General features: G+C 41.0%; 1 protein-coding gene across 1 annotated transcript in view; it reads left to right on the top strand.

Moving 5' to 3' along the window:
• The window catches only part of LOC142358731 (protocadherin-23-like), a 239,014-nt gene that overhangs the window by 46,169 nt on the left and 180,284 nt on the right, over positions 1 to 12,561 (top strand). Inside the window, exons 6-7 of the mRNA XM_075410273.1 lie at positions 1,064 to 1,239; positions 9,474 to 9,728. Coding sequence (XP_075266388.1) covers positions 1,064 to 1,239; positions 9,474 to 9,728 — 431 coding nt within the window. The remainder of the gene's footprint in view (positions 1 to 1,063; positions 1,240 to 9,473; positions 9,729 to 12,561) is intronic.

Here is a 12,561-nt window from a genome sequence, read left to right as displayed (position 1 = left end):
TTGACATTTTCTGTTCTTTTTTGTCTACTTGTCACCTAGTCTCGTTAATAACAAGTCGCAAAATCACATTATTGGTGTTGAAGAAAGGTGCAATTAAATTTATCTAAGGTTTTTACTGCATTGCTTGTTGTTTTCACGGCTTGGACACCGGTTTTTCGCAATACTTTAATTTAATTTTTGATTTTGTCTGTATTTGTTGTTGTTGTTGTTTGATTTTGTTGTTTGTCTTGTCTCTTAACCTCAATAATGGCAGGTCTCAGTGGCCCTCTAATGTGGCATTTTTTAAATTCAAACAACAATTGTTTTTGAACAATATTTCATTTGAAAATTTCATCTCTTCCTCATTTGGTAGAAAATTAAGTTAAAATGTGATTTAGCGAGGCCGGAACGTTATGTGCAAACGAACATAACCGAGCCTCCTTGTTGAATTCGGGGAGCAAGTAAATTTTTTGAGGTCAATCCCTTGTCTTCTCGCAGATCCAGGTTAGTTGCAACTGATTCTGAATCGAGACCTCTGTAGTGTAAATAAGGACCTGATGAATTTAATTTGAAATTCACGGGATTATTTCATCATGTTTTCTTTTTCTCCGAGAGCTTTTGGAATTTACTTTATTTGTTAATATTCGGGATATAAGCACATTCTGTTACTTCCTTTTTTCTGTTTTCTGTGGGCGTGGTTTAAAACCAGTAGCTATTAGCTATGGAGATGTCAAAATGTTTGTATTGAATTAGAAGTTTTTCTCAGCTCTTCAGAATTTTTATTATTATTATTATCTCCCTAATTGTGCTGAGCAAATCAGTAAAATGGTCTCCTAAAATTGAAGTTTTGTAAAAAAAAATAATTAATGTTTTTTTTTTCAAATTAACCCTTCAATTAGAATGTGTTATGCTTTCAAAAGCAATCAGTCCTGTATCTTGAGAGGTTTTTTTACATTTACTAACTTTTAAACCATAACTTATCATTAACTATCACGCACAGACTTATGCCAGCTGTCTTTTTAAATCGTTCATTTTGTTCGTTGATCATTTCGTTCGTTTCCAATTGTTGGGTTTTCTGCTGCAGACCTTCTCTCGGCCAAGGCGAGTACAGACAGGACATGCCCTACTCAACCCCAGTGAGGTCAGTGGTACTGAAAGTAACAGCGAGTGATGAGGACGCTGGACCACTGTTCGGAGCTGTCACTTTCATAATTGAGAGTGGAAACGAAGGAGAGATTTTTGACATTGACTCCTCCACAGGTGTGAACAGTTAATTTCTAGTGATTAGTCTTCCTAGTCTCCTTAAATGCTGATGCCTAACCTCACAACTGGCCCGATTGAGAAAGGGGAGTAGATCTAATATACGTTTAATTGAGCATGCCTAGTTTTGGGTTATGGACTTTCGCAAGCGGAATAAAAAGCGTTTTTAAACTAAGTAAAAGAATTAATTTCTCAAAAATGAGAGAATAACAAAATGATATTTTACAGTAGAATTTAGAGATTTACAGGAGAGATCTGATTATTAGATCAAGATGGTGATTTGAATTTGGGGATAAAAAAGGACTCAAAATCAGCTGTATATATACCCATTATCAGTGTGAAAAAGTCAAGATACAAAACTAATCTTAGCACCGTGATTTATAGTGGGGGTCACAAAGGTTACACAATATGGTTTGCTTCTGCAAATCAGTCGCAAAGGGAACCATAAATGGAATGCATTTGCACTTTTCTGAGAATTCATTCACACTTCCGGAGATATCATCATCATTTAATACATGCTGGGAAGATTTTACATCAATTAATCTAACTCTAATAATAGTTATCTAGATTCACCAATTTGAACCGAATATTGATTCTCAGCACCATTTCTTGACGATTCATTTATATAATTTCTTTGATCAAAATCAAATTGCTTGTCTTTCTAATCTGGTAAGTCAAACTTTCTTTCTAATTCTCACTAAGTTTAAGACTATAGTTTGATCGAAATTCTAACACCCCCACTCAGACTTGAGCTGATTGCGTAGAGTCTGTTCCCATCAAAACTGCTCTGAATGTTTCCATTTTCGAAACGGGTAAGGACTTTGTGAAGATGTCCGCTGCCATTTTGTCTGTAGGAACGTAATGAATTGAAATAGTCCCATCCTCCGTTTTGTCCCGGATGAAGTGAAACTTTGTTTCGATGTGCTTGCTCCTTTTGTGCATGACTGGGTTTTGGCAGAGTCTGATACAACTTTGGTTGTCTTCTCCAATTGCTATTGGACGTTTCTGTTGGATGCCAAAATCCTCTAGAAGTTGTTTCAGGTAGAGTGCTTCCTGAACTGCTGCTGCCATGCCCTGATATTCTGCTTCTGATGAAGAAAGAGCAACTGTGGCCTGCTTCTTGACACCCCAGCTGAGTGCTGCGCCACGTCCGTTGAGCTTGAAGTAATAGCCCGTTGTTGATTTTCTGTCGTTCACGTCTCCAGACCAGTCTGCATCACTTTCCCCCACTAAATCATAACTAGCCTCTTTTGTGTAAGTAAGTTTTAAACCTTTTGAACCTTGAAGATATCGCAGAAGTCGTTTTCCGCACATCCAGTGTTGATTGGTAGGTGCATTCATGTGTCTGGAGAGAATGTTGACTGTGAACATGATGTCTCTTCTCGTCTGTTCGGCCAGATACAGAAGTGATCCAACCAAGCTTCTGTAGATCCTCTGGTCCACTTCTTCGTCTCCGTTCTGTGCTGTCTGAAGTTTCAAATTCAAATCAGCTGGAGTTCTTGAGGGTTTGCATTGATCCATTTGAAACCGCTCAAGCATTGTTTCTATGTAGCGTTCTTGGTCAACTGTGACTTTGCCCTCTTCTCGTCTGATTCTTAGACCCAGAAACCAGTGTAGTCTCCCTCTGTCTTCCATGTGAAAGGTTGCTTCTAGTGCCTTCTTGACATCAGAGACCACTCATACTTCTTGATGCTACTATGATGTCGTCAACCCAGACCAAGATGAAGGTGTGATCCTCTGCTTCTGATCTTGCGAACAAGCAGTGATCGTTCCTGCTTCTGGTGAACCCCTGTCTCAGTAGGAAGTTTGCCAGCTCTTTGTACCAGTTGTTAGCAGCCTGTTTCAAACCATAAATTGATTTATTTAGTCGACATACTAACTTCTCCCCATCTGATCCGCGTTTTACAAACTCCTGTGGCTGTTCCAGATACACTTCTTCCTTGATTGGTGAGTGCAGGAAAGCAGTCTTGACATCAAATTGGTGCATCACATGGCCCTGCTTCGCTGATAGTTGAAGTAGAATCCTGAATGTCTCTGGCTTACAGGTAGGCGCAAAAGTCTCAAAGTAGTCCAGTCCTTCCACTTGCTTGAAGCCTTTCGCCACATAGCGCGCTTTGTATTTGTCCACTTGACCACTGGGTCCCAATTTCACTTTGTAGACCCATTTGCCCGGTATGACGTCCCTGTCTGTGGGTGGTCTCACTAGGTTCCAAGTCTCGTTGTCTTGGAGTGCCTTGACCTCGTCCTTCGTTGCCCGGTGCCACTGGTCCCAATCGTCACCTTGCTTGGCTTCGTAGACTGTTTTGGGTTCCACATAGTCGCCCTCAGTCACAGCAAGATGGGTCCTGACTTCTCCAAAAAATTGCGTAACATTCCTTGCTCGTGTCCCTCGTCTGGGCTCTGCTCTGTCCGCGTGTTCCAGTGCATCTTCATTGAAGCCAACTGTCTCTAACTGAGAGAAGTCTTCTGTGTCACTGTCTTCCAGTGACTCTGAGTCTCTGTGACTCCCTCTTGTTGCATTAGATCCTTCATCTAGTGCTGTTTCTCCAACATCCGAGGCCTCTTGTCTCAGTGTTGTTTCTTGTGTATTCACGCTCCCTGCGTCATGCCACTCCTCCTTTATTGCAGTAGATGTGTCCTGTCTGTCTCTGTTGTCATCATCTTGATGACCATCATCTGGGTGCCAGATTCCCAGTTCCGACCCATCATCTAGTAGGTCCGCCGTTTCTTTGTTGTCAGGGATTGAGCCCACTTCAGACTCCTTGATGATCACATCTCGAACTGCCATCATCTTGCGTGTGTTGGGTATGTACACCAGGTATCCGTTTTCTCCTTCAGTGTAACCCACAAACTTTCCTTCCAGTGCCTTGGGTTCAAGTTTGCTGACTTCTCTGTCCCTCTTCCTCATGAAGACTGTGCAACCAAAAATAGATAATTTACTAATTGAAAGCTTAGGTTTTATACCTCTCATCAGCTCTGCTGGGCATTTTTCTTCTCCTCGTCTCACAACCAAGTTTCTGATCCTTGCTGCGTGAAGAATTGCTGCTCCTCACATCATCTTGGGAAGTCCTGAGTCAATGAGCAAACATCTTGCCATCTCCAGTAGTGTCCTGTTGCACCTCTCAGCTAACCCATTCTGTTGTGGCGTCTCTGGTATGGTCTTCTCCTGTAGAATGCCTGCATCTAAGCAGTACGTCTCGAACTGCTCTGAGAGAAACTCCTTCGCATTGTCTTGCCTCAGCTTCTTGGGCGTCCCCACACTGAGAACAAATTTCTTCAGGCTGGTCAGTGCTTCACTCTTTGCCTTAAGCAAGTCCACAAACACAAACTTCGTGTATTGGTCTGCAAACACTATGCAGAACCGGAACCCTGACAGTGACTCTACTCTGAAAGGTCCCATCACGTCTGTGAACACCCTCTCCAGCTTCTCTTCTGCTTGGGTCTCTGCCACTCTTGGTACTGGAGTCTTTGTGATCTTGGCCAATGCACACACATTGCATACATCATCGAGTTCCCCCACTGTCTCTGGTGCATTCCTGACCACATCCGCTTGATTCAAATGACCCAATCGTCTGTGCCACTTCCTTGCACTGTCAAGTTTCACGCTGTTGGAACTCATCTTGAGTTCTAGAACGCTGCAGGGTAAGTAAAACAAATTATTTTCTTGTGTTAGTTTTACCCGAGTTCCCTTCTGGAGTTTCATGCAGCTGTTTCCTCTCTCGAAAGTGAAGCTATGTCCCCACTCCGTGCATCTTGAGACTGATAGGAGGTTTGAAGAATAGTCCGGCACACACACAGAACATTTTTGAGTTCGCATTGGAATTCCCCTTTGTTTGAGGGTATGCTGATCCTCACACAGCCTCTGCCCACCACTCTGGAAGCCTCTCCGTTGGGATTTCTGACCACTGATTGAATGGGCACAAAGTCCAGGAACGCATCGATGTTCGTCACTATGTGATCTGTACAACCACTGTCCACTAGCATGCCTGCTGTCTTCCACTGGGTAAGAGCTGCCCAGCATTCCTCGTCTGGTGTAGCCAATGTTGGACCCATTGCCACTGACTCATGTTTGCCTCCATCTCTTTGTCTCTTGCATGCCCTGTCTAGGTGACCCTTCACACCACACTTGCTGCATTGTGCTGTCTCCTTCTTTCTGCAGTCCTTGGCAAAGTGTCCAGGGATCCCACACACAAAGCAGTTTCCTTTCCTGGGTCCCTTCTTGAAGTCACGCTTCACTGCCAGTGCCACTGAACCACTTTGTCCCTTGTGTCTCTGCACCGTGCTCTCATGAAAGTTCTGCAGCCTTTTCCTCAACTCTGTGAAGTTCGTTGCCGGGTTGAAGCTTTCCTGTATTACAAAACTTTCATACCTCATTGGCAGACCATTGAGGACCAAGGCGTTGAAGAGGGTCTCTGAGACTGCTTCCCCTGCTTCTTGTAGCCTTGTGAGCAACTCCTGTCCTCTGATGAAGAAGCTGTCCAAATCCTCAGAATCCTCGAGCTGCAGTCGAGCAAGCTGTGCCACTAAAGTCACCACTGTCGGCGTCTCCACACTCTGAAATCTCTCTTGCAAAAGCTTCCATGCCTTTGCTCCATCTCCAATGCCATCATCTCCCACACAGTCATGTCTCATCAGCATGAGGGTTGTTGCATCTAGAGTCAGTGCCAGATGGCACCACACATTGTTCCGTTTCTCCTTGATGTCTGCAACTTCCTTCTCATATGCATCCTTCAGCACCTTGTGGTTCTTCTTCTCATCATTGGTTGCCCCATTGGCCAGTGGCGCAGGCTCATTGGGTTGCTCCTCTGTCCCCAGTAGTGATTTGTAGAGTCCCTTCGTCTGCATCATCGCCACAAATCTTGTGCTCCAAATTGGAAAGTCCTGTGCCTTTCCTGTGTAGGTCAGCAGCTTCACTGTCTGTTGATCCATTGAAGTTTATAGCAGGCAAAACAGTTGTGAAAAGAAAAGGTACTAAGCAGAAAAGGATTATGACTGTCAACAACAAATTAGTTTTGTTTTGGAAATTAATTTTATGACTTAGAAAATTTCTGGGCCCATAACCTTTTGGGTTATGGACTTTCGCAAGCGGAATAAAAAGCGTTTTTAAACTAAGTAAAAGAATTAATTTCTCAAAAATGAGAGAATAACAAAATGATATTTTACAGTAGAATTTAGAGATTTACAGGAGAGATCTGATTATTAGATCAAGATGGTGATTTGAATTTGGGGATAAAAAAGGACTCAAAAATCAGCTGTATATATACCCATTATCAGTGTGAAAAAGTCAAGATACAAAACTAATCTTAGCACCGTGATTTATAGTGGGGGTCGCAAAGGTTACCCAATATGGTTTGCTTCTGCAAATCAGTCGCAAAGGGAACCATAAATGGAATGCATTTGCACTTTTCTGAGAATTCATTCACACTTCCGGAGATATCATCATCATTTAATACATGCTGGGAAGATTTTACATCAATTAATCTAACTCTAATAATAGTTATCTAGATTCACCAATTTGAACCGAATATTGATTCTCAGCACCATTTCTTGACGATTCATTTATATAATTTCTTTGATCAAAATCAAATTGCTTGTCTTTCTAATCTGGTAAGTCAAACTTTCTTTCTAATTCTCACTAAGTTTAAGACTATAGTTTGATCGAAATTCTAACACCTAGTCTAGCAGCGAAAGGTCGAATGCCAGAATTTTCTCAAGTTTAAATTTTTTGGCCGTAAAATTTCTACCTTCCGTAAAATTTCGAAACGCAGAATTAGTATAAAGCTTTCAAGACGCGAAAAAGAATGGTAATATATCTCAAGATAAACTTCTGGAAAAAAAGTCGCAATGGGAAAGAATAAATTGCTTATATACTATCTTGTACCGAATCTTAGTTGAGAGATAATCAAGTAATCCCCCTTGTGACTATCGAGTGTGAGGGTCAAAGTAAGAGAAAATAATTCCATTAAGAACTCTAAGTAATGGGAAAGTTTACAGTTGATCAGTTTTGCAAAATGGAAACGTATTTTCCACGCAACGTTTTTTGATCGGAAAGTGGGATCTTTTCCGTTTGTGCACTCCACTACCTTGTGCACCCCGAAGTTACAGAGCACGTGCCATTTCACAGTAAATCATCATTTAAAAATATGACACGTGCGTGTATGGTTGCGAATATTATGCACCCACTAAGCGGGGGGGGGGGGGGCAAACGGGAAAAGACGGGAACGTGTGTTTAATGATGAGACAATTGCTTTCTGATGTTCTGACACCAAAAAACTGAATATTGTTTGGGAGCTATATTTTTGAATGAGAGGTGTCCTTTTATTGTGTGGTACTCAGGAACCCATAGTGAGCGCTCGCTGTCTGTTGGCTCTTTGATTCATGTAGTTGTTTGTGTACAGCTGTTGCAAAAATTTATGCGTTCAATTTTTTTAGGACTCTTAAGAGTTGGTTTCGATTTGTTTTTGTTAAGCTGGATAAAGTTTGAGGTGTGTTTGCTCTCCTTCTGTGTATTTTGAAACGGACTAGAATATACTAGCGTTTAATCTTCTGCTAGTTGCCGAGTCTGCTGCAGACTTTGGCGGCAACATCAGCATACATTTTCCAGGCGCGTCTGTCATACTTCATTTGGATCAAATGATTAGCGATTCCTTCGAACTGCGACATGCAGGTCTCTTTGCCTTCCAAGTGAATTTCGGCTGGAGATTTTGCCCGTTGGCGATATATTCTTTTGCTGCTGTTTCCTCATCACGTGTCCCAGGAATTTTTGCTGTCGTTTCCGTGTGCTCTTTAAGAGTGGTGTGATTTTGGTGGTTCGTAGCATATGTGCATTGTTCTTCCTCTGTGTCCATGAGAATCCTTGCATTCGGCGAATGCTCAAGATTTCAAACGCACCCAACTTTTCCGCGATGTTTTTCGAAATGGTCCATGTTTTGAAGTTGTAAGTCAAATTGAGAAAACATTTTCTCACTCTAAAGGAGATATTATTATTGCAAAGCAGGTATCTCATTCCGTTGAACGCTTTCCTGGCAAGAGCTATTCTTATTTGTATTTCAACTTAGTCTCTTGCATCCCAGTTCAAGGTGGTTATAAGGTATTTGAATTTTTGAACCTGTTCCAGTTGCATGCCATTAACTGAGACGTTGAATGAAGTTCTTTGTTCACAATCATATCTTTAGTCTTCGCGAGTAACATGATCTATGAGGTTGTGCCAAGTTGCTTCTGTGAAGGCCAGTAAACCGTATCATCGGTGAATCTGATTTTCGTGATGTTCTCTCCACCGAGTGATATACCTGATCCATATTTGCTCGAATTCATCTGACGTTTAACCTAATTCATCTAAATAAACATAACCGGAGTAGATTAATTAGAAGTTCTCATCTTTTGGTTGAGAGTTGGGCTTTTTTATGAAACTTTGTAGAAACTTTTCTTCGAAGAACAGTTTTGTAGATTACGCTTTATTAAGGCGATTGTTTAGTTTTTTTTTGTATTCTTGGCTTTGTTTTGTTAAAAATTAGTTTCTTGTACGATAAAACATTTTTTGTATAGCAGAAAATCTTTTTGGTGGCCTAACAAAGACAGACATCCTAAGTCATTTACCATCCTCCTTAATCTCGTTAAGAACAAAACCCGGTAACACAGCGAATCAGGATAAGAGACTAAATCATATCCAGCAGAAAATGAGATGAGTTTACAAGGCTCCTATGAAAGATTTCTATAACAATTTGTCGGACCAATAGTGCGACACCATTAGCAACCAATGACGTCATTTTTGTAATTTTTGTGGTATCGTTCTGAAATGGTTTTAACAGTCAGAGAATTTTTTTGCTGCAGTAGAGGTCATTATATGTTGCTCGATTCTAACTACAGTGAATCGTTATAGATTTCGATATCGGAGCTCGGATATAAGCTCTTGGTAGTTACGTTTTTCCAGGTGACGTGGGAAACGCTGTTTCTTAAGAATTTAAAATAGCACATGTGCTTGGGGGCTGCAATAATACACCCACTTAGCTGGGCGTCACAAACTTAGAAGTTCTATTTGGTAAATCTGCTCCACTCAGCAGGTGATTTTGATTTATTGTCACTTGATTCAATTTCGTCGAGGGCTCAAACGATGAGCGATTTCCAGAGCTCAATAGTTAAGTTGTACATGCTGGATTAGTAAAACTTTGTTTTGTAATTTTATAGTAATATTGTCATTTTGAAAGAAACTGCACAGTTGGTCTATGTTAATGCAGGCGAAATTCGGCTGAACAAGCCACTGCCCTCAGTGGAGGAGTTGGAGTCAGATCCGACGTTTGTTTTGTCCGTGACAGTGGTGGACGGAGGAGGATTGGTGGCGGAAGTTGCATCCTCCGTGATTGTGACAGTAGTCGGTCTAAACCTATTTCCTCCAACTTTCACTCAGACAGTGTACCACTTCAATGTATCGGAGGGGCCCAAGTCTGTTGAGACGGTGATTGGATTTGTGTATGCGGAATATTCACCAGATGGTATGTAGCACTCAGCAACTGATTTTGCACTAAGGCAACAAAGCCTTCTTTTATTAACAAACTGTTTTTTTTAATTTCTAATCATTGGGGTCAGTATGTCTTTTGTTCTCAGCATGTAGGGAAAATGTTTGAGCCTAATTCTTTTTCCCTTAAGCTTCGATAGATTTCACCAATTCTGTCCATTTTTTTTATTTAGTTGCAAAGCTGTGAGCTAAGAGTAGCTATCTACTTTTTGTTTTCATTTCATTGTCTTACGCTGATTTTTTCCTATACATTTTTTTCGCTGCAAAGCTCAAAAGATGTATTTTGTACGTTTTTCATGCCTCTCTTTATCTTTTTTAAACACTTTTATTACTTTTATATGCTTGACGTCATTTGTAGCAGTGATTAGCAACAAGGCGGCTCGGTAATGTGCGATGGCACATAAGGTTCCGAATGAGGAACAGATAGAAAAACCCAAAAAATATTATTTGCGAATCCCAAAAAAGTCCAAGTCTTTTTCAAAAAATTCTGTATGAACGATAAGATAGCCTCCAAAGCCAATAACTCAGTGGAGTAAAAATTGATGCATTAGATTGCTGTAATATGTCAATATTAAGAAAGCGAGTCAAGACGATAAGCAAAATCAAACAACAGCAACAACAAACATTAATTACATCAAAAAATTTATGTCCCTCTTAGAAACTAAATTAAATAAAAAAGTCAACATACCGTCAGATAAACCTAAAACTAAACAAAAATAACTTATAAATCACCAGAAAACATATGCGACCAGTCCATAAAACGGTTTGGTAACAATTATACAAAAAAGAACAAAAACAGTAAAGTAAAAAAAATTAACTTATTTTTTTGAAACAGTTAACTACAAAGTAATAAATACCATTATGAATCAATCAATATTTCCACAAATTTACGATTACCACTGTTTCTATAGAAGGGCATTAGGACCTGTCCTTATTCATTTTTTAAAGCGGCTAAAAAGAACAACAACAAAAAACAAACAGAATTTCGATTGAAACTTGCCAGAAAACGCTGTCAAAACCGTCAAGCTATATTTTGGCCCTCAAAATATATTCGATTGCGCCTTCTTCAAACAGCTATAATGTATTACGTGGCCATTTATTAGTAAGACTAAGTAACAAGTAGACAAAAAAGCGAAGTGCTAAAGTAATACTTGTTAAATGCGTAATTTTGTGCTGATTGGACTTCATGACGGAACCAAAAAGTTTAATTTCGTGTTATTTTTTTTAACTTAATTAAAAAAAACAGTGTATTTTAAAACAAAAGCCTGGCTTAACTATAAAAGTTAGCGCTGTAATTTTTAACACAGTTATTGATCATAACAACCTTTGTGCTATATGCCCTCTTTCACTTGCTTCTGTGCACTATATTATGTTTAATTTCTCCTTTTATCGGAACTGTGTGCTATTTATAAAATTTCTTAAAATACGAAAAACAAAAGCCTCATCTTGTTATTTGAGCTACGCAACTCAAATTTAATATACAGACCGTAAACATTGTGCTTTGTGCTATATGGGTATTACCGCATTTCTCGTATTCTTCAGTTTTCAATTTTTCGCTATTTATTCAATACTATTTGGGAAAAAGTGCAGTAAAATTTGATACCACTTGTCATTGAGCTGACTTTTTGGGCGCTGAGTTCTTCCAAACCGGGCCTTCTTCTTCTGCTTCCTCTTACGAGCAGGGGGTGCCGGGTTGTTCACGGGATCCTCCTTGTGCTTCCTCTTCAGATGCTGATAATCGTGCCCTCCAGCACGACTACCAGACGGAACGATCCAACTTAACCCGTGCAACCTCTCTGGAGACAAATCCGTGACCACTGGTGACGATAGCAGACACGAGCCCTCTTCAATGATCCTACAGTCGATGCCAGGGGACCATTGACAGTGAGGACAGCGTGCCCAACCATCTCTCGCAGATACAGCGTGTCACCAGGCCGTTGAATCACGAATCTGAATCCTTTCCCTGCTGGCCCCTGAACAAGCATGACATTTGACAATCAAGAACATCAACCGCACTATGCTCCCATAGTGTCAGCAGAGGAACAAAAAACAGTCAAAACCGAACTAATTGCGCAATTACTTTGAGGAAGCTGCACATTTCTTTCAAATCCAGCCCTCTAATGAACGCTGCCGTGTCTGTCTTGATGTCTGGACATATAATCCAGAGCTTCACGCCAAAAAGGAGAACAGCAAGTGTGGGCAGCGTGGGCTTAGAATCTACATGAGGGCCTGTGTACGTGAACGAGTTTGCAATGAGCAGGCTAGGATCATACAGACTTTCGCCCCCAAACACACGGAAGTTGAAGAAGCCGGACAAGTTTTCAGTGCGATGTGGCCTCGGGTGATAACTTAGGATGTCACGAGGATACAAACCCTCGCACACCCATGACTGCAAAGCCCAATCCGGCCTGATCTTCTCGTTGCAGGCGAAGCGTCCTCCGAAATCCAATGGCGTCCTCATTCTCGTTGCCAACTGCTGTAAAAACCAAACAGCACAACATGCATTCACAATTCATGCAGTGAACAACAACTACGACACGATTACTACACATACTTCAAGATTCTTACTTGCATCTCGGGGCTGCTGAACTCCATCAGAGGCTCCCCGCGAAGAATGCAAACACTCATACTCTGGCCCTCAATTTCCTCACGGGTCACCTCTGGAACAGACGACACACTTCCAGCTGACACAAAATTCTATAGCTCTCTCGCCCAGACAACATTTCTCTGGTGTTTCTCGCTGGATGCTGATTCGCACACAGAACTGACAGCCTGCGCCTCGTCAGAATCACAGTTCATTGCGAATAAAT

Source organism: Convolutriloba macropyga, chromosome 2 (genome assembly GCF_964194025.1).
Source record: "Convolutriloba macropyga chromosome 2, txConMacr16.3, whole genome shotgun sequence".
NCBI lineage: Eukaryota > Metazoa > Xenacoelomorpha > Acoela > Convolutidae > Convolutriloba > Convolutriloba macropyga.
This window is presented reverse-complemented; position numbering and strand designations above follow the sequence as displayed.